The sequence below is a fragment of the Brienomyrus brachyistius genome, chromosome 9 (assembly GCF_023856365.1).
Source record: "Brienomyrus brachyistius isolate T26 chromosome 9, BBRACH_0.4, whole genome shotgun sequence".
Taxonomy (NCBI): domain Eukaryota; kingdom Metazoa; phylum Chordata; class Actinopteri; order Osteoglossiformes; family Mormyridae; genus Brienomyrus; species Brienomyrus brachyistius.
In genome coordinates, this window is record NC_064541.1 from 10,610,978 (window position 1) to 10,634,344 (window position 23,367).

At 41.0% G+C, this 23,367-nt stretch overlaps 1 protein-coding gene and 1 long non-coding RNA gene across 2 annotated transcripts; both read left to right on the forward strand.

Moving 5' to 3' along the window:
- The first annotated feature begins 8,571 nt into the window (after window positions 1-8,571).
- Window positions 8,572-23,174, forward strand: LOC125748854 (uncharacterized). The gene is made up of 3 exons (XM_049025513.1): window positions 8,572-8,766; window positions 9,080-10,036; window positions 21,866-23,174. The coding sequence occupies exons 1-3, from the start codon at window positions 8,745-8,747 to the stop codon at window positions 22,852-22,854; spliced, it is 1,968 nt and encodes a 655-aa protein (XP_048881470.1). The 5' UTR covers window positions 8,572-8,744; the 3' UTR covers window positions 22,855-23,174.
- Window positions 12,112-18,401, forward strand: LOC125749666 (uncharacterized). The gene is made up of 2 exons (XR_007399978.1): window positions 12,112-12,242; window positions 17,983-18,401. It is a non-coding gene; the product is annotated as an uncharacterized LOC125749666 (long non-coding RNA).
- Window positions 23,175-23,367: the final 193 nt, after the last annotated feature.

The window sequence follows — 23,367 nt, forward strand, 5'->3', positions numbered from 1 at the left end:
CTCAAACACACAGGCACTAGTTGGACACAAATTGCAGAATACAATGATTCTTGCACATAACAGAGCACTTTCCCTGAGTCTGCTAAGAGGTTCCCTCTTGCAGTTTTATATACTTCAGGTCTTTGTTCTCGCATGTGTTCAACTGACAGACATGGATCAATTGCTTACGCCCAGGCAGAACAACACAGGCAAAACCTTGTTCTTTTTGCAAACAGAAAACACACTCTGACATAACCCCCCAACTCACCACAACCAGACTAACACACACACTCAAACCTTCACCCCCTTCTACTTAACAGGAATGTGTACGCACAAAATCTGTCTTTTCACTGTGACCAAAACCAACATATACACATATATGTGGATTGATGTCCTGAGCCTATGAGCACCGTGTTATGTTAATGTGGACTTACATACTGATTCAGAGCCTCTGATGGCAAGGAGAGGCCAGCCAGTTAAATCTAATGAGAAGAAGTGTTTTTCTTAAGGTAGAGATCTACAACTTGATCCTAGACATGGGTGAGAATGTTTTTCTCAGGTGAACATCTGGTGGAAGCGTGGAGGGAAGTGCTGCCCCCTCGACAGGTGAAAAGACAGTGGGCGATAACGATTATTAATATTACTAATACTGAGTAACTTAGCATTGGCCAGAGGATGCTCTTCGTGGGGTTTTTCAGAGTTGGTCTTTGGCTTGAGGCATCAACTATCTACCCTACAAGTCAACATATTCATACCCATGGTTCTCTTGGAGATTGGAAGACTAGTGAAAGAGACGAAGTAGACACTGCAGATGGACAAGCTGGGGAGGAGGCGGAGGTTTAGATGGGCTTCTTGGGAAGGAAGAGGGCCTGAATGCATTTACAAAAGCCTGTAGATCTATACCAGTGGTTTAACATGCCAATGGATAGCGGCTGTAAAAAGCTATGAATGTCTGGATCGGTCCGTACCACGCCTGTCATTTTCCTGTTTGGCCAGCAGATGTCACTGGCCATCCCGCTGTTCATACCCTGGCAAGTCTTTAGATGAGCATTCATAGAAAGAACAATATGTGTTATAGGAAGATGAAGGACCTTGAAATCTCCTCAGGCTGTTTTTTCTACTTACTGTGCTTTCTCCATTCATCCGTCTTCCATCCATTTCCTCCAAACCTTACTCCAGTACTGGGTTGTGACACGTCTTGGGACCAAATCACATAAAGCACAGAGCATGTGTGGAAAGGATGGAAAGGATGTCCGTCACTCTTTGCCTCTCTCGACTGCAACGTGCTAACATCCCCATGCTTGCTTATGTACTTTATTTTTATGTCCCCTTAAATGGATAGTCTTTAGATAGCTATCCTATACATGTTTAAAAGGTTTTTTGCTGTATAATAATTTCATATCAGTGCATCAGTTATGACACCATTGGACAGTCTACGACACAAAGTGTGTGTGTGCCTTCATAGCCGCATCTAAGAGCAAGACAAAAGTGTCCTTTGACATCCCGTAGCTTGACGTCCCTCGAGTGCTTTCAGGTTCTCCTCGCAGTCCCTCTTGGATGGTGCAGGTCTCTGTAAGTATGTGTGAGTTCAGGGGAGCTAAAATCTCAGATTGAGTCATTCTCAAGCGGAACCATGGAGGAAAAAAACGACAATAGTGCCTCGTTACCGATTCCGATAGGAGGATCACAAGAGCCAGACTGCGGTACCAGTGTAGCTACAACAGACACAGTGATGAAAGATGAATGAAATAAATATACACTAGTGACTAAAATTGGTGTTATGCTTGAAAAATTACTACACGAATACTGGCGGTAATGTTTATAAACAAAAGTAACTGGAGTAACTGGAATAAAGTTTTGCAATCTCTAAAACTTGGAAGTGTTTTTGGCCACTAGTGAAAATTAGGTCTCTGATATATTTTGTAATTTCCTCTGCCAATAAATTTTTGTTGAAAAACTTGTTTAATCCTTCATTGCCACTTTACAGTTACAGATAATCCTTTATTTTTGGTAAAGTCTTATTTTTAAACCAGTAAAACCAGATGTGAAGTTGAAGTTTAGTAAGGTGGATTTCACTTTAGGCCTTAGTTAAGTTAAATGAAATCAAACTTGAATTATGATGCATTTTGCATCACAGCACGGATGTATCACATGAGGGATCCGTTCTGCAGAATCATATTAGGGAACTCAAAGTAAATTTCCATGACAAAAAATAATTTTGAACTTTACTGGATTTATTTCATTACCACAAGTAGATTTTTTTTGCTTACATTTTTATTTAGTAATTCAATAATTTATCATTCCATTCAGGGGAACTGAAATATAATAGCATTATTTAAGAGTGCTTCACTGGTGATAATTCCACTTCTGCAATTAACTGATAAATGTTTAGAGAGGCTCACTGTCCAGTTCAGGGGTAGGACTGCAGCCTCACACCTCCAGGGTTTTGGGATTAAATCCCTGTTTAGTGTGTTTATTTTGGCTGCAACAGCTTCCTCCCCTAGCCCAAAGCCATGTAGTTCGGCTAACTGGTGTCCCTGGATTGCCCATAGAGTATTTTGCATGCTTGTGTGTATATGTGCCGTGATGAACTCAAACCCCAGTCAGGTTGTATCCCAGCCACGGGTAATATCCAACCCTCCTGCTCTATGAACCAGGATAAGTGGTTTGAAAATGGATTCATGGATTTTTCAGTTCAACTACACCCCCAAAGTCTAGATAATTTAGTCAGTAGCTGAATTAGCCTATAATAACTAGGATGGCTATAACCAAAGACAGTGGAATGAAAAGTTGACATGAATCCCATGGTTAAGTAACCCTGGTAATTCAGATGGGGCAGGGTCTTGTGGATCTGGCTGACTTTTCCTGTAATATCCTTTACGCTGTATTGTCTGAAGAATACATCGTTTGCGCCAATTTCCCATGAATGATCCCTTCTACATTCTATTAGATGTGCAACATGATACAGGTCACCTTCCAAAAATTCCATCTGACCAATAGGAAGTCCGCAGAGTTCAGAATAAGAGACAAAAGCTGGCTAGAGCTGGCTTGAGTTGCTTTGCGTTTGCTGTACCTGGATCAGGCTACAGGGCAAGAATTTCTTAGTTCCTTTGACTGCTCAATTCCCCCTCTTTAATTTCACAGTGCCTTCATTCTTTGTAAGGATGAAAGTATCATTACAGATGGACTCACTTAGTTATGAATTTTTATGCCATTTTTAGGTGATACAATCCTTCGATATATTATTACTGGTTTATGCTGCTGGAAACAATATTTCTTGGGACAAAGGAAATGGCTGTTGCCTTTATAAGAACTGCAGCAAGCACTAATGTGTCGACGTGGAGAGATTCCTTGCTATAACGAATCGCTTCAGACCAACTGACGCTGCAACTTATAGGAAGGCATACACAGCTATATTACTGCTTGAGTTTCAGGATTAGATGCGTTTCGCTCTGCTCTCCCACAATCTAACTTTCAGCACAAGAATGGACATTCACGTTCACAGGAAGTTTAACATCTTAATATCAGTGTTGATGGATTGGGAGAGGAAGGGGTTTGTTTTTAATGCACCCGGCTTATCTCAAGGTGAATGACAGCTGGAAAACGAGAGCAGATCTGGCTGGCGGGACTTAAATATCAAAAGCTGAGTGAATGCCGCTGCCGTCAAACGTAAAAACGGTGAAATAGCTTTCCGCCATCTGTGCTTGATGACAGCTGCTGAGTTTCACCCAGCACAGATTTCCCTCATCAAAAGTAACCTTGTTGGTTAGCTGTAAGTAAGAGATATCAAAATACCAGCTTGTTTCCAGTATTTAATGACTTTTATTAAGTATTTTATCTAATACTGACATGAATCAACATAAAGGTTGTGTCTCAGACCATACTAGGAAACACATTACAGATCCATAGTAACCAAAATACAAAAAAATATCAGGTCTAAACTGACCCCAGGTGCTTCTCATATGGTGTCGAATCATTACAGAGCTGAACGCAGCCCTCAGTGTTATTCCTATGGATTTTATTCATTGGATTATGTCCCCTAGCAGCTGAATTTTGCTTGAGGCTAAAAGGATTTAGCGCTTCTAACTTGTTCTTGTTTAGCAGCACTTTTCAGAATAGGAATCTTTCCCTCCTGTGTAGTGACACTGTTTTTGAAGTGAGGCGTCTCAGCGAGTGCTAACTGCACCCCACATGCACCTCCTAGTGGTGGGGTCGTGTGCCATTTGTTTTTCATTGTTCTTTTTTTTTTGGCTGCAATGCTTATTGTTTTTCGGTTAATTAATTCTTGTATTTGTTGTGTTGCATTTTTCTGTCATGACAGTGCGCTGGAATATGGTAAGTAAAAATTTTTTTGTACATTGCACACGTGACAATATAATACCTCGAGTCTTGTACCAGCTCTTACAAGCACTGATATAAATGTTGTAACATTGGATAACATCTTCAAGAAAACATGATGAAGGACCTGGGGACATCTGTGAAAATGGTCTCAGAAGTATCCCTGGTGATATACTGTACATGGCGGATCATACAGAATGTTGCAGCCAAAACACTCAGAATTGATTCATTGAATCTGTTTTGTTAGATATTTGTTGTTTAGTGACAGCCTTTCACTGTCTTAATTTTACTCTGGCGGAGTTCTAATAATCTTCTTTGCAGAAGTTTTTATATGTGTACAGTATGTATTTTATTAACCAACTGGAGAGTGAGTTACAGTATTGGTGACAGATGCGATTGCCAGGCCCAAGACCTTCACAGAAAGGCATGGGGGGGGGGGGGGGGTGAATCCAAACAGTAGTTTGGGAGGAGGCACACTCAACAAAGCTTCAAAGTTAAATATTCATGATGTTTTTATTCATTTGAATTACGATTAAAAAAATCAATTTTAAATCGAATTAAAAACAGTGTCTTTTGGTGAGTGATTTGGGGGGGGGGGGGGGGCTCAAATGCTCCACCCTTCCAAGATGACATCCATGGTGAGTAATAAATCTTCTAAACTTTTTTTTTGTTTTTTAAATCTACATGTTCTACGTTCAAGGTCGTGTAATGCATGCAAGTTATTTGTTATTCCTTGCACACCTCGGCTGTGACACTTGCACTATGAGGAACTGACAGATTAACGCAATGCTTTTGTGGTTGCAGAAAAAATAAACATAACATGGCATAGCTGATTTATTCAAATAACTTCTGCAAGTTTTTAATCGTACATTTAAGGTAACTGAAGTGTCAAAAACGTTCCCAAATTGAATTACTGTACAAAGATGATTCTTAAAACCATTGCTATGGAAACTTAAGAAAAACGCATTCCCCTTAAGAAATACGTTAACCGTGGAAATGCTGCCACCTGTGGGTCATAAACTGTTTTATTCATAAGATATGATCAATACATACTGGATATACTTTTTTTTTTTTTAATAAACTGAAACAGCAACTGCTCTTATCTGTGGTTGATTTCATTTCATATTGCATATTTTACAATACAGACATGTTTTAGCATTACAATTAAATTTTAAATATGGATTGCTTAAATATTCAATGTCATGATCAAAGAAACCAAATCGAACTAGAATTAAGAATTCAGTGTTTAATTGTCATTGTTGACACACCACAGGACACAGTGCACAACAACGAAACGTGTCCTCTGCATTTAATTCATATGTGACAATGTGATATAGCAGGGGGCAGCTAATTCAGCATTTTCTGCCCTTACAGTAGATTTTGACTCTTGTGTGAATAATAACCTGTGTAGAAACAACATCAGAATTTACTGGGCATCGCGTAAAAATCAAACACCATGTTACATCATGTGACCATTCATTCTCCACGGGCAAGTAACTGGACTGGCCACTAGGTGGGGTATTAGATCACAAACATGTACATTCATAGTATTTAATACAAAAGATCTGAAGGTATTTCAAGCACTAAAAGCATGTTTTGCGGTCATTAAAAAGATAAGAAGATATCACTGTACTGGTGCAAAAACACTGTGGCAGGTCCATCCATCCATCCAACCATTTTCCAAACCGCTTATCCTACTGGGTCACGGGGGGTCTGGAGCCTATCCCGGAAGCAATGGGCACGAGGCAGGGAACAACCCAGGACGGGGGGCCAGCCCATCGCAGGGCACACTCACACACCATCCACGCACACATGCACACCTACGGGCAATTTAGCAAGTCCAATTAGCCTCAGCATGTTTTTGGACTGTGGGGGGAAACTGGAGTACCCGCAGGAAACCCCACGATGACATGGGGAGAACATGCAAACTCCACACACATGTGACCCAGGCGGAGACTCAAACCCGGGTCCCAGAGGTGTGAGGCAACAGTGCTAACCACTGCACCACCATGCCCCCCTCACCCTGACCACTGCACCAACTGTGGCAGGTCCCAGGTGAATATTAACTTTGGTTATGAAATACAGCTTCTGACTGTTTCAGTTATTCATTTCGGGCCACATTCCACTACATCTCATGCAGATTCTACCATTGACTTGTGTTAGGGGGTAATGTGCACTTAGACACGCACTTTGGCCTAAGAAAGACCGTTTTCCCCAGTCGGGTCATTACCGTTGTGTCGTTCTACGCTGCCAGTGCTCCTTCATCGTATCCCGAATAAGTCCCTTTTTCCCCCGATTCTTCGTCTCCCTGTTCCTGCTTCTCTGATCCGTTCCACGACACAAACTTCCTTTGGCTGACATTATTATTATTAGGTCTTTAAAATGTACATCTTATCATATCTATGCAGGCGATATTCCACTATATATCTCTTTTAAAACCCACCAGATTGATAAGCTCTCTATTTTAATTGATTGTTTTATGCAGATTAAAATTTGGTTCTCTAATAATTGCTTGTTCATGAATCATCATAAGACTGAGATTATGATTGTATCACGCCCCAGTGATTGGGAGGCTATCAGTTATGAGATACTGCCTGACTCGTCAAAAGCTCAGCCTAATGTATGTAACCTTGGGGTGGTTTTAGATCAGTCTTTATCTTCTGATGCTCATATTAAATCACTTACACAATTTTGCTTTTTTCATTTAAGACAAATCTATGTTCCTCACAATAGTACCTACAGCTGAGCTTGAAATGCTTATTCCTGCTTTCATCTCGCTTCATTTGGACGACTATCATACTCTGTTTTCGGGACTAAATAAAACTTCTGTCTCCTGTCTCCAAGCTGTTCAAAATGTGGCAGTTAGCAGAAGATGCACATGACACCTGTATTATCATTTCTGCCCTGGCTTCCCGTTGATTTCAGGGTAAGGTTTAAAATCCTGGTTATTGCCTACAGGGCTTTAAATGGTCCAAGCCATGACGATTTTACAGATCTGTGGGATCTGAAGGAGAGAAACTCATTGTGACTGACTGTAATTCACAAGATACTGAGAGATACTGGGTGAGCTCACCTGTATTCCATCTACAGCCTTCGGTCATCAACAGGTATAAAGTTTGTGAGATGGGGAATTCCACTTGAACTGGAGAGGGAATGACATACAGTCTACATCACCTGGGTTCCAATACTTCAGGCAGGTGTATGATTTTGTACCACATACTGTAACTACTAGCCCTCCCTACTTCACTACCAGATGCATGGTGCTGATTAGAGAGCCGTTCGGACTGCTAAGTGGGTTCTTACATGGCCTGACCCACATATGACACTGATGAGTGACAGTGTGACCCCTAATGGTGCAACCAGAGTGATCCTTAATTAACCAGAGTGACCCCTAATTAACCAGTGTGACCCCTAATTAACCAGAGTGACCCTTAATTAACCCGAGTGACCCTTAATTAACCAGTGTGACCCCTAATTAACCAGAGTGACCCTTAATTAACCAGTGTGACCCCTAATTAACCAGAGTGACCCTTAATTAACCCGAGTGACCCTTAATTAACCAGTGTGACCCCTAATGGTGCAACCAGCATGACCTTTAATTAACCAGAGTGACCCCCAATTAACCTGAGTGATCCCTAATTAACCAGTGTGATCCCTAATTAACCAGAGTGACCCTTAATTAACCAGTGTGACCCCTAATGCTGCAACTACAGTGATCCTTAATTAACCAGAGTGACCCCCAATTAACCTGAGTGATACCTAATTAACCAGTGTCACCCCTACATTGCTCATGCCTGGAAGACAAAATCATACTATGCTTCCAGTGCCAGAGGAGAAACTACAGATGAGGCCACCTGACAGAAACTCGGTTTGGCAGAAGGACACCCAGGGCAAACCACCCTACTGGTTCTTCTATAACCCCTGTCATTCAGCACAACCATTTCCAGAGCTATGACCAAGACAGAAAGTGAAAGCGTGGCAGTAAAGGCTGGAAAACCCCTGGCGGGAATTACAAACAGGAGACTGCTGAGCTATTCTGCAGGTACTTTCCAGAGCAACACTGTTCACCCCCGAAGGTGAAACCCTCTCTTATGTAATTTAATCACCATGACCACAGAGTATCATATTTCCAAAATACCTGACAACACTGTGACGTTGTTTAACAGGCAGTCGGAGAATTCTGAACACTAACCATCAGCCGCTGCCGTACCGGTCCAGCTGCTCTCCTAGGATGCTGAGAATGTGCTCTGTATGATCTCCGTAGGACTGGGGACATCCCCCATGGCTGAGATCGAGGAGATACTGCTAAATATCATTTTTGGGAAGTATGATTGGGGGAGGGACTACAAGAGAATAGTGGTGTCACATACTGTAGATACTAATGCAGAAGCTTTACAATAGCAGACTGAGCTGATCTCCAGGGAACAATGAATATCTGCAGATACTCAGGTTGGTCATTTATAGCCTTTACTTTCTCTTGTCATCGCAGTATATTTTCTTAATTCGTTTTTGAAAATGATGACCTTCATGTTAAAGAACACAAGAAATTCTTAGTAGTTTTTATTATTACTCTTAATTTCTGTTCTACTTCTAAATTGTGTTTTTTGTTCTGAACAAAAGTGCATTTACTACCTAATCAAATAGCTTTAAATATTTCTTGTGACTGGACAAGAATTTTGCACAGTACTGTATAGAAATACAATGTGGTTATGTACAAAGATAGGGTGGTTATTTACAAATGGCGTGGTTACTGTCATTTCAGATAGACCTAGCAAAGATCCATCGTACCACCTTGACTGCCCCCAAATCAGGATTGTCCTGCTGGGTAAAACAGGAGTGGGGAAAAGTGCAGTTGGAAACACCATCCTGGGCAGGACGGAATTTGAATCTGCACTGCAGAATGTGTCTATCACCCACCAGTGTCAAAAGGAATATTGTGACATTTCCAATAGACACGTGGCTGTTATTGATACACCAGGTTTGTTTGACACTGAACAGCCCAGTGAACAAATACAGAAAGAGATAGTGAGATGTATCCAGGTCTCCTCCCCAGGGCCACATGCTTTCCTGGTGGTGATGCAACTGAACAGATTCACAAAAGAGGAGAAGATGTGTGTCGAAGCTCTGCAGGAGATCTTTGGGGAAGAAGCGAATAAATTTATGATCATCCTGTTCACTCGTGGAGATGACCTCCAAAAGCAGACCATTCATAACTTTGTCAGGCATGCTCACACAGACCTGAAGGACGTGATCAGGAAGTGTGGGGACAGGTACCACGTCTTCAACAACAGGGACTCCTCCAATAGGGATCAGGTGAATCAGCTGCTGGACATGATTGAGCAGATGATGGCCATGAATGAGGAAAATTTCTATACACATGAGATGTACAGGGAAGCAGAGACAAAGATTAGCAAGAAGGTGGAGATCATGATCAAGGAGAGGGAGAAGGAGATCAATAGAGAGAACAGAGAAAATCACATCAGGGAACAGCGGGAGAGGATCAGGTTGGAAAACACAAAGAAACTAGCATATGAACTGAGTGCTGCTCTGGAGGCTGAAATTGACAAGAAGATGAATATAGCGGTGGAGGAAATTGAAAGGCAGATGACAGAGATGTTAATAGAGACTCGAAGAAAAGCAGAGGAGTCAGAACTTGATTTGAGTTTTGTACAAAGACTGAAGCAGAAAGTTGCCCAGGCCTTCAAGATTAGTAAGCAGTAATGGGTCTAACAGTTTTTTGTCATTACAGTAATTACAGACACGATGAAACATTAAATCATTTGCAAAATTACCAAAACAAAAAATAAAAACAGTGTTATGTGTTGTACTGGAGACATTTGTTGACAATTTGTGGAGCATTTCTTGAAGGGCAATGTTTGGTTCGTTGGGCTTAGCCTGTGTGCCGATAATCACAAGGTTGTTGGGTCAAACCCAGCCTCAGCACATTTGTGGGTCCTTATGCAAGGCTCTTAATCCCCGGCTCTCTGGATACCCCCACAAGTGGCCACTTTTCACAGACAGCTTACTCTGCCAAAAAAACACAAGTTGAGGGGGCTGTGAAGGCACAGGGATCAATAAAGCATTGCTTATGATTATCATAACAGCAGTTGAAGACATTTTTACAAATAAGGTTCATCATTTTATTTTATATGAATACCAATGACAGAATGTAAGAAATGGTTTACCCCATGCTGTATAAAGTAAATCAGTGGTATTCTTCATATTATATGATTATAAAATGTGCAGTTTAATTAAATAAATTAATTTTATGTTTCAGTTGGGTTTATTTAAATTAAGTTTAATTTAATTCTTAATAAATAAATAAATAAATATTTGGTAAACACCTTTGAAAACAATCTGATACTTTGAGCTGGTGATATGCAAATAAAACTCTTAAACTTAAATTGGTATTTTGACACAGGCACCTGCAAGTGCTCCTACACTTGATTGACAAGAAAGCTAAAAGAATTTTCCCCATTGGCCAATTCCTTCTTTTTGGAGCAGAAAAACATAATCTTGTTGTTCCTTTTAATACAAGTATTCAATAACAGCATTTGTGTCAAACGTGTCAGAATATTGCAGCTTGTGGTCCATCCATCCATCCACCCATTTTCCGAAATGGTTTTGTCCTGTTCATGGTCGTGGGAGGTCCGGAGCCTATCCCAAAGGCTATCGGCCACGGCAGGAAACAACAGGAGAGGAACACGTTGGAAAACACAAAGAAACTAGCATATGAACTGAGTGCTGCGCTGAAGGCTGAAACGAAAAACGACCACAGATGTGTTCATTTTAGATGTGAAGCTGAACGCTAATGCTGCCACTCAGTTTTTTTGCCAATCAGTGGGTGTGAGCGCAGTGACTTGCGCCTGCTGTGACGTCATGCACATACGCTGTGCAGTACGGGCATGTGAACATCGTAAAAGAGGGTGACGATCTGGAAATATTTCACGCTTTTAAGAAGAAGTAATATTACGCAATTTAAAAATGTATAAACAGAGAGGTTTTCTGACCAGGAATGGGGAACCCGTTCATGCTACCTGAACAGGTGGCAATAATTAAGTGCCAGGCCCACACAATGCGGACTGATGAAATCAGTCATGGGAATGACCTGGCAGACCACTAGGCTAAGAGTTTAGCTAAGGATACCACTGGATTTGGGGATTAGGTTTTGCTGTCACCAGTCGTTGATGACCCATGTGGGGAAAATGACCTTGTTTTGATTCAAACAGGTTCAATGAAGTGTGTGCTCCGTGTATGGAAAAGGACCGGAGCACGGTGCGATGGGGAAGGCAAGTGGTGACATTCTGGGACTAACCGACCTTATCTCCCTAGATCCACGTATCCAGGGATGGCCACAGCCATTCATAGCCAGGATTATGTGTCTTGTGACGGGATGGTGGCGACTGACTCGGGTGTTTCATGCCTCTGGGTTTCTGATGCCCAATTCAGCGGGAAGTGTATGATGTGCACGAAATTCAGTGTGGGAAAGGGCATTCCAACCGACCCAGCAGTGACCCCGAGTCCCCAATGCCTGTTCCCTCCATTTACTGTTGACCCCACATGGTCCTTTCATTTTGTAGTTTACCCAGTGTGTTGTTTCCCCAATAAATCCCTTTCAAGTGGATTTTTCCCCACCTGCGTCACGACACAACAAGGTGATGTTATTTATCAGTGAGTAAGAAAACTGTTTAACATTTACCAGCAGGCACTGCCAAACCGGTCCAGCTACTTTTCAAAAATAATGAGAATGTAGCCTATCTGGTCTCAGGCGGGTAAAGGAAAACCTTGCCCTCTGCCAAGATCGAAGAGCGACTACCATATCGGAGTAGTATTATTTTAAGCCATACAAATAAAGCAGGAGCCTTAAAGAGCAATAGCAGACTGAGCTCATCTCCAGGGAACAATGAATATCTGCAGATATGCAGGTTGGTCATTTGCAGCATCATACTTTTTCATGTCGTTACAGTATATTTTCTTAATTCATTTTTTGGTTTATGTGATAAGATGACTATAACTTGAAATTCAATTTCCATACATGTATACGTCATAGATAGAGAATAACAGAGAGATATACCTTTAACTTAACTCTGACTCCATGGTAAAACGAACTTTATTCAGTTTTTTCCGGCTGCGGTATCTTTCAACAAAACCAAGCAACACCCATTTTACAGATTTCTGTCACGGGCGTGCAGGACGGGCTGGACGGGCTATCGCTCAGGAAGCGCGAGCGATCCAAAAATAGACAGGCAGGCAGGAATCGGGGCGAACGAGGGTTTAATACGGATAACGGGGATCTCACGCGAACAAACATCAATGACAGACAAGGAAAACTGGGGAGACCAGGACTTAAATACACAAGACTGGTTGAAAGCAAACGGACACAGCTGGGTACGATCCGGGAAACACATGTGGGTAAGCAGGGGGCGTGGCACACAGGAGGAGCGGACGAGCCGGGCATGACAATTTCTTTACGGTAAATTTTTTAATGAATATTTCAATGGTTGTGTGAGCACTTTATGATCAATAGTCCAGCTGTCTTTTTTACAGTCACTGGCAGTGAATGGATATTAATAACAAATAAATGTATATAAGAACACATTTTTTTTTTTCAAAAATCCTTATCTGAAGGTGTGGTACCTCCTGATTGGAAGCACGCCTTCATAACGCCCAAGGGAATAGAAGTAATTTGTCTAATTATAGGCCAATCAGTCTAACTTGTATAACTGGTAAAGTTATGGAGGCTATAATCAAAGAGAAAATGGTAGATTACCTAGACTCCAATAACATTTTGCGGGATAGCTAGCGTGGATTTAGGAGAGGTAGATCCTGTTTAACGAATCTGTTGGAGTTTTTGAGGAAGCTACTCAGGAAGTTGATGATAAGAAGGCCTATGATGTCATCTACTTAGATTTCCAAAAGGCTTTTGATGTTGTCCCCCACAAGAGGCTCGTACTTAAACTCAAAGCGACAGGTATTTTAGGTACCGTAGCAACCTGGATCGATAACTGGTTAACAGATAGGAAAAAGCGAGTAGTTATAAGAGGCACAATGTCACAGTGGGCCTGCGTTCATAGTGGGGTACCGCAGGGTTCGATTTTAGGACCACTATTGTTCCTAATTTACATATATGATATGGATATCAATATATACAGTAAACTGGTGAAATTTGCAGATGACACCAAGGTGGGTGGTGTAGCAGATACTGAATTAGCGGCTCAGCAGCTACAGCGGGATCTTGATTTAATTAGTGACTGGGCCGATACCTGGCAGATGAAATTTAACGTCGATAAATGTAAGGTACTCCATCTAGGAAGCAGAAATATAAAGTACAGGTATTTCATGGGTCTCACTGAAAAAAATCATGAGAAAGACCTTGGTGTGTATGTTGATGCTTCCATGTCCCATTCTCGCCAGTGTGGGGAAGCAATAATAAAGGCTAATAGGATGTTGGGGTATATCTCCAGGTTTGTGGAGTTTAAGTCAAGGGAGGTAATGCTAAGATTATACAATTCCTTGGTGAGACCTCACCTAGAATATTGTGTGCAGGTTTGGTCACCATATCTTAAAAAGGACATTGTGGCCTTAGAAAAGGTGCAGCGTAGGGCCACAAAAATCATTCCTGGTCTTAGAGGAATGTCATACGAGGAACGGTTACTTGAGCTAAATCTGTTCAGTCTCAAGCAAAGGAGACTAAGGGGGGACATGATCCAGGTATATAAGATTCTAACAGGTTTGGATGCTGTTCAACCAAATAGTTACTTCAGCATTAGTTTAAATACACCAACTCGTGGCCATAGGTGGAAATTAGCGGGAGAACATTTCAAGCTGGATTTAAGGAAGCACTTCTTTACACAGCGCGTAGTCAGAGTATGGAATAGCCTTCCTGATAATGTAGTGCAAGCTGAATCCTTGGGTTCCTTTAAATCAGAGCTAGATAAGATTTTAACGACTCTGAGCTATTAGTTTAGTTCTCCCCAAGCGAGCTTGATGGGCCGCATGGCCTCCTCTGGTTTGTGTAGTTCTTATGTTCTTATAATATGAAAGTTACATGGTATACATTGTCCCCTGTAGGTTAATGCTTAAAGCGTGCCTTACAGGACATGTTTGTATCTTTTAGGTTTATACTAATTAGTCCTAAATAAATTATATCTTTTGTACTTTAAATGGGTACAGCGCAGTTAGTATTGCGAGATCTCACAAAAATGCATTTTTTTTTTTTTGTTAACAATTGCGGATTTTTTTCCCCCTCTATGTCCCTTCCGGGGATCCGTAGCGTTTCAACAATTTGTAGGACTAGATAAAAATTAATATACCTCAGTTGAACAAGATGATTTGGGGAATTATTTCTGGTAATATATGATGACGCTATAGCCCTTAACAATGTTTTTGTTTTCCCACAAAAGTTCCGTGTGGATCCATGTGCGTTTGTTAGTTAAACATTTAATGAGACCAACATAGTTATAAATAACATACAAATAAACATAGTGTGGTTACTGTCATTTTCAGATAGACAGAGCCCTAGCGAAGATGAGGTTTATGCACCATCGTACCACTTTGACTGCCCCCAAATCAGGATTGTCCTGCTGGGCAAAACAGGAGTGGGGAAAAGTGCAGGACGGAATTTGAATCTGCACTGCAGAATGTGTCTGTCACCCACCAGTGTCAAAAGCAATATTGTGACATTTCCAATAGACACGTGGCTGTTATTGATAGGCCAGGAAAATATCTATACACAGGAGATGTACAGGGAAGCAGAGACAAAGATTAGCAAGAAGGTGGAGATCATGATCAAGGAGAGGGAGAAGGAGATCAATAGAGAGAATAGAGAAAAGAGGAAAGGTTTCAGGGAACAGCGGAAGAAAAACAGGTTGAAAAACAAACAGAAACGAGCACATGAGCTGGGTGCTGCTCTGGGTCAATAAAATGAAGGAGGAAATTCAAATGCAGATGAGAGAGATGTTAATGGAACCTCAAAGGTTAGAAAACACAAAAAAATAGCATATGAGCTCGGTACTGCAGTGGAAGCAGAGATTGACAAGAAGATCAGTATAATGAAGGAGGAAATTGAAAGCGAGATGACAGAGATGTTAATAGAGACTCGAAGAAAAGCAGAGGAGTCACATCTTAATTTGAGTTTTGCAAAAAAACTGAAGCGGAAAGTTGTAGGGGCCTTCAGGATTAGTACACAGTAATGGCTCTAAAAAAATTCTTTATGAATTTTTTCATTACAGTCATTAAAAACTTATAGACATGATGATTATTTGCAAAATTACCAACACAGACAAAAAAATTTAAAGTGTTATGTGTTGTATTGGAGACATTTGTTGATAACATTGGTTGATAATTTAACACATTTTTAGAAGTAAGGTTCACCATCTTTTAAAGACACTCTAAAGCCTTTAAACGTCATCCTACAGCAACTGGTAGGTTTATACTGAACACATTTATTGTGACAGTACAGGTGTGAGACACACCTGTGTTAGGAGAATCTGTCTTTTGGTTTCATTTGACATGAATGCCAATAAAAGAATGTAAGAAATGCTTTTTTCACTCTGTGAAAAGTAAATAACTGGTATTGTTCATCTTATATTTTAAATGTACAGTTTAAATAAATTCCTTTTCTGTTTCAGCTGAGTTTATTTAAATAAGTATAATTTCAAAAGTGTCAGAATTAAAAAAAAAAATATATATATATATTGTTTTGTTATGTCTTTTAAAAAAAATTTAACCATATAGCAACCAGTTGTAAGTTGAATGCATTTATTTAGAGTGTAGGTATAAAACATGCCTGTGTTAAATGAGTCTGTGTTTTGGTTTTACTTTACATGAATGGCAGTAAAAGAATGAAAAATAATTTACAACAATAATTTGTTGTATTAATCAGGATGGCCAAAGTTAACGTATTACCATCAGTTTGGAAGTCATAATGCACATCTCTCCCATTGTCTTGCCGCAGGAAGTATTTTGATACCAAAATGGAACAATTGTATGAGCAAACATTTTAAATTGGGAATTCACAGCTAAATCAAAACAGTCGATTAGCATCTCACAGGGAAGCCGATGGAGGAGAAATGCGAGACGGTAATGCTACTTGGTTAATTTCATTTTTAAAAATGCTAGATGGCTCAGAGGATAAAAAAAATCAGTGTATGGTTCCTTCTTCGAATTTTCGGTTTCAAAATCAATTCTTAAAAAAAAAATAAACAGCAGTTCTTTTCGCTATTTCTGTTTTAATTTTCTGCTTTAAAACCAAGCGGGGAATTTTTAAATGATATTTATGGTAAATCCAGAGGAGGCCGCACACCATAACGTACATAAGGCTGCGTACCAAACTTCGGTACTTTTGTGGTACCGACCGAAATGCTCCAATCGTATCGAGAATCAAACAATCAATTTTCTGCTGGTGACAAATTGCTATACCCAAATCGTAAATCTCAGTGTCTGTGAGCTAACAAGCATGCAGCATACTTGTGTAAAGATCTAAAGTCGCTGGTGATTGGCTGTCTAAGGTAACTTTGCACAAACACGTTATGTAGACCAGAGGAAAGATGTACGCCTAGAGACAGACTTGTGAAGTGGTTTGTCGTTGTTTTTGTTTGTTGTGTGGTGTAAAAAATTTCTAAGAGATCAAAAGAGTGGCTCCAGGCTGTGTTTGGAGACGGTCTGACTATGTTTTCTAACTATAGGCGCATTTGTCCCCTATATAGTGGCTGACCAGATCATCATATATCACGTGAAACCCCCGGAAAGAGTTAGAATTTGTGTGTATGTATATGCATGTGTCTGTATGCGTGTATGAGCGAGATCATCGGAACTCCGTCCGATTCCGTTCCTCCGAGGTTCTACTGTGGAGGCGCTTACAGTGATAATCTTGCTGATTGCTTGCCGCAAATCCCGATGCTAAAATGGGTCATCAGATGTTGTAATGTGCGCAAGAAAGGCGAGTTTCACCAGGAAACTCAGCAACTTTGCTATCTCATTTAAGAACTGACAATTGTCGCAAAAACACCTGCAGACGAAGCTGATTCTCCAGCTACACCAGCACCAAAGCAGCATAGACCAGTATGGAAATCAATCTGCCGGCCACATTTAATAATGAAATATGCAGGCAGTCCCTGGGTTAAGAACATGCTACTTACACACAGGGGCGCCGCTAAGGGGGGGAAAGTTGGGACAATTCTAAGGGCCCACCCCCTTTAGGGGCCCCCAGAGATCTGAATGGGTGTGGTAGGGGGGCCCAACCTCATATTTTGTCATAGGGCCCAAAATTGCTAGCGGCGCCCCTGCTTACACATGCTTACAAATTGACTGCCGTATTGCATTCTAAAGGCTATTATCGTATATAAAAAATTCGGCTAATTAATAGTACAGTACGTTAGTAGGTAGATATGTACGCTGGCGAAAACAGCGATTCGTCGACTCGAGGTGCAGTACAGTACCGTATGTCCTTGCCTTACATTTATTATCACTATAATAATTACTGTTATTTTGTACTTTATTATAATTGTTCTGACTTAATCAGGCACCAGGTTGTGGATTCTGGAACTTTTTTTTCCAGAACTTGTTTTTATTGCGGTAATGTGCTGCCTGGTCCCATGATGTCGTGTTTTCAGTGATTCCAGTGGTGTCATGGTCGTTTGGTTCTCATTTCGTTCGTCTTTCTAGGTCCTTGGTCATGGAAGTCTGCGCGTCTGGTGTTCGACCCTATGCAGCGTCCCTGGTCCTGCCCCATGTGCCCGTCCTCTCGTACGGTCCCTTGGAACCCCTCTCCGGCCAGCTTGGCACGCCCGGAGGGCGCACCTTTTGGGGTGGGGGGGCGGGGTGGGGTACTGTCACGTATAGACCCGCCCTGTTTGTCTTTCCCTCGGGCGTGGCTCCAGCCATACTGAGCCTTGTTAGTTTTCTCTTGTTCTTGCCCTCTTGTTAACCAGCCATAGCTGCCTTGTGTTTGCCCCTTTGTTTAGCCCCATATGTTAACGTCTTTTAGTCCTCTGCTCCTTGTTTGGTCAATGTTCTCTGTCTACATGTCTTATCATGCCTGTTCTTTGCAATAAACACCCCATTGAGGGGTTTACCTTCCCATAGCCTGTATTCGAGTCGTCCTTCTTGATCACTTGAGTACTAAAGGGTCTTTATGCTCAACTGATTGGTAGAAACAAAGTTTTTGTCTAGATTTGTATCTTCTGGACTTGAAATGCCCAACACTGCCAGGAACATGCACAGGTACAGTAGGAACACGGCACATTTTGGGTCACAGTACCATATTTACAGCAACAAACACAGGGATATTTACAGGATGGAAGCAGGACATGCTGGAACATGCAAATCAGCTACTTGCTCGCACAGAAGCGCTCACTCGTGTCACGATATAAAGCTTGACAACAACTTGACATTGTTTAACAGGAAGATGGAGAATTCTGAACATTTACCGGTAGTCAGCTGCTGCCATATAGGTCCAGCTGCTCTCCTAGGATGCTGAGAATGTGCTCTGTATGGTCTCAGTAGCACTGGGAACATCCCCCCACGGCTGAGATCGAGGAGATACTGCTATATTTTATTTTTGGGAATTATGAATGGCGGAGGGACTATAGGAGAATAGTGGTATCATTTTAATTCAGACTGCGATGGGCTGGCCCCCCATCCTGGGTTGTTCCCTGCCTCGTGCCCATTGATTCCGGGATAGGCTCCGGACCCCCCGCGACCCAATAGGATAAGCGGTTTGGAAAATGGATGGATGGATGGATTTTAATTCAGATAGATACTGAAGCTGTAAAGAGCAATTACAGACTTACCTCATCCCCAGAGAATGTGCTCTGTATGGTCTCAGTAGCAGTGGGTAAAGGTGAACCTTCTCCTTTGAGAAAAGACTGATATAGTTAAGCAGCTGGGAAGTTCTTAAGCCCTCCTGTTTGTTTTTGTCCTACAATTACCACAGGTGTCTTGGTTTCCCTCCCCTCTGCAAGTCTCTGGTGCTAATCATACAAAATCTTGGCCATTAGTTTTGGGATAACTTTGTCGAGGAAGGTGCCACACACTAATAAATAGAATGGAATATCCCTCAATGGCAGCCCTAACGTACATCGTATGATGGAGGCTTTAAAGACAATTCATTCCCAGGGCCAGTAACAGGACCGGCCACTAGGTGGTGTATTAGATTAGAAACTTAAGATAACATTCCTTTATGTTCAAGGCGCAGAGTACAATGAAATTGAGTAGCAGTCCTTAGAGTGGCGCACAAAAAATAACTACAAATTAAACCAAAATGGAACATTCTCAGTCTTTACTAAATACAAACCCTCACACAACGCAGTTTTTAAATTATATAAAAACTTAGTGGTGTTATTAATTGCAGAGTTTATATTTTTATCTTGTCTACTTAGGTTTGTTTATATTTTGTAGTGTATTTTTTTGTCTTTATATATGCAAAGTCTGTGTGCCTTTTGTTCTGTATACTCTGTGAAACTGGAACCATGGCGTCTCGACTCGCTCTATACTTGTATATAGCAGAGATGACAATAAAGTTCACTTTGACTTTGCATACAAAAATAATTCTGTAATAATATTGTCAAACATAAAGTAGTGCTGTGGTGTATTTACTAATTGTCATCATTAAAATTGTCAGAAGACATCAATGCAGTGTCGCAAAAAACACGTTCTAAAGTTGTCTAGAATTTACCTAACCGTATGTAATAATATATTTACCTGGAAGGTCAGAAGTCGGTGCTGGGAATGACATTAAGTTAAGTGTGTTCTAGTACAGAAAGCCAGAGAAACATTTAGCAATACCAGGGACCTGCTTCAAACAGCGGGATTTCTTGCTTAGCCCAGCTTAACTAGTCTTTGTCTTTGTTCACTTACATTTAGCCCAGATTACCTTAAACCTGACAAGCAGTCCTGCTTTCTGAAAAAAAGTTCTAGCCTGGTTAATTCTTAGCCATTGTCAGCAATATCTGTATATAACAGCACATTAGGCAGTATTTATGCATAAAAACAATGTAGCGACATGTCTGCAGATAGCGATTGGACAGTTCAGTGCGTACAACTGATTTAATGAGCCAGAAATAAGATACAAGTACTAAGAAGCAGTATAAAACTACAGCTTTAACTTCTGTTGATAAAGGGAGCAGCCATCTTGATTTCTGAGCTCAGGGTCGTTAGATTCCCCCGACTTTCCGAATAGGGATTCAGACTACAGGGGTGTTCCAGTTGAAATTTCTAATTAGGGATGTGTAATTCCCGAGTTACAGGCTCAGATGGAACACAGCATTAAAACTTGACACGGTTTCATTATAAAAAAAAACTTCATAGAGCTGCATGCATACAGGCGCCAAACCTGATACTTTCATTATGTAGTTATGAATAAACTTGTCAAATAAATTGTTTGCTGAAAAATTACTATCGTGGTTCTCTGTGTTATTAAATTAAATCTAAAACTCACTAGGTTCACCGGTCACAGAGATACATGTGTGAATTAATTAAACACTTGAGAATTAAACTTATGAATAAGTAAGGTTAATCAATTTTTTTTCTTTGCTATAATTAAATTGTTAATGTTCATGACATTTCTTCAAATATTTATTTGAAAAAAGCGTGATTGCAAACTGAAGTTTGTTTCTTCATATTAAGCTTGACAGCAGCTTGACATTGTTGTTTGACAGGAAGACAGAAAATTCTGGACATTTACCATCAGCTACCAGCTGTACCGGTCCAGTAGCTCTCCAAGGATGATGAGAATGTGCACTGATATAAGTAGCCCTGAGAACAGGGGAACATTTCACCCTGCTGAGATCGAGAAGCGATTGGCACATTTCATTTTGGGAAGTATGAATGGAGGAGGGACTACTGGAGAACAGTCGTATTATTTTAAGTCACATAAATACTGATGCAGAAGCTTTAAAGCACAATAGCAGACTGAGCTCATCTCCAGGGAACAATGAATATCTGCAGATACACAGGTTGGTCATTTGTAGCCTTTACTTTCTCTTGCCATCACAGTATATTTTCTTAATTCATTGTTGGTTTTTGTAATGAGACTTGTATAATTAGCTAGTATAGATCTGAGATGTTTCGGTGTTTACCGATACCTTGAGTGAGGTATAGATAAATTCGTTCGGGGGAAAAATAATATATTCAGAGATGTTTGTTTGGTGGCATGGTGGGGCAGTAGTTAGCATTGCTGCCTCACAGTGAGAAGGTCCTGGGTTCAGTCCTAGATCGATTCTATGTAGAGTTTGCATGCTGTCCACGTGGGTTTCCACCCACAGTGCATGGCTTGTTGATTGGCAAATCTAAATTGGCCCTGTGTGTGCACCCCGTGGTGTATTGGTGACTGCCTAGGGTTGGTTCCCCCTTGTTCCTAGGATAGCCTCCAGTGCCCCCCCCCATGACTCCAGTTGGGGTTCAGCAGCTACAGTGACGGATATGTTTGTAATGATGCTATAGCTTCCTGTCTTTGTGTGTGTTGGTGACCATTTAAAAAGAGCTATTTTGTTTTAAGCAAACACAATGTGGTTTTATACAAACACAGTGTGGTTACTTTCATTTTCAGATAGGCAGTGCTCTAGTGAAGATAAACCCCCACACCACTTTGACTGCCCCCAAATCAGGATTGTCCTGCTGGGTAAAACAGGAGTGGGGAAAAGTGCAGTTGGAAACACCATCCTGGGCAGGACGGAATTTGAATCTGCACTGCAGAATGTGTCTGTCACCCACCAGTGTCAAAAGGAATATTGTGACATTTCCAATAGACATGTGGCTGTTATTGATACACCAGGTTTGTTTGACACTGACCAGCCCAGTGAACAAATACAGAAAGAGATAGTGAAATGTATGCAGGTCTCCTCCCCAGGGCCACATGCTTTCCTGGTGGTGATGCAACTGAACAGATTCACAAAAGAGGAGAAGATGTGTGTCGAAGCTCTGCAGGAGATCTTTGGTGAAGAAGCGAATAAATTTATGATCATCCTGTTCACTCGTGGAGATGACCTCCAAAAGCAGACCATTCATGACTTTGTCAGGCATGCTCACCCAGACCTGAAGGAGGTGATCAGGAAGTGTGGGGACAGGTACCACGTCTTCAACAACAGTGACTCATCCAATAGGGACCAGGTGAATCACCTGTTGACCATGATTGAGCGAATGATGGCCATGAATGGGGAAGATTTCTACACACATGAGATGTACTGGGAAGTAGAGAAAAAGATTAGGGAGAAGGAGGGGGAGATCGAAGGGATGAGAACAAAGGGGAAGAAAAGGATTGGCATGGAAGAGCGGGAGAAGAAAAGGTTGGAAAACACTCAGAAACTAGCACAAGAGCTGGGTGCTGCGGTGGAAGCTGAAATTGACAAGAAAATCAATAAATTCAAGGAGGAGATTCTAGAGTCTCAGGGACAGAGTCAAAAAAAGACTAAAAAAGGTGTTCACAAAAAGACTCAAAAAGGGACTCGAAGAAAAGCAGAGGAGTCAGAACTTAATTTGAGTTTTGTACAAAGACTGAAGCAGAAAGTTGCCCAGGCCTTCAAGATTAGTAAGCAGTAATGGGTCTAACAGTTTATTACAGGCATAATCAAAACTGTATTATTCAATTTTTTGCAAAATTACCAAAAAAATAAAAAATCATATGTTGTGTTGGAGACATTTGATGACATTTGATGAAAAATGGCCATTGTTTTAATGTTTTCATTTAAATATGTTTTCTAAACCCAATATATAACCAAATAGCAAGCTGTACAGTACGTTTATATTGAATACATTTACTTAGAGTGCAGGTGTGAGACATACCTGTGTTAAATGAATCTGTCTTTTGGTTTTATGTTACATGAATGCAAATAAAAGAATGAATAAAATGAATAAAAGAATTGTGTAATTGCAGGCAGCATTTTTGAACCGGACTTGGGAGAGACATGGATACTGTAGCAGGTGTAGGGGACCCAACACTTGACAAAGACTCATACATATATATGTACTCATACTCATATATATGTACATATAAATATACATAAAATTGGGTGGAGGGGCCCAAGCTGACATTTTATCAGGGGGGGGCTAGAA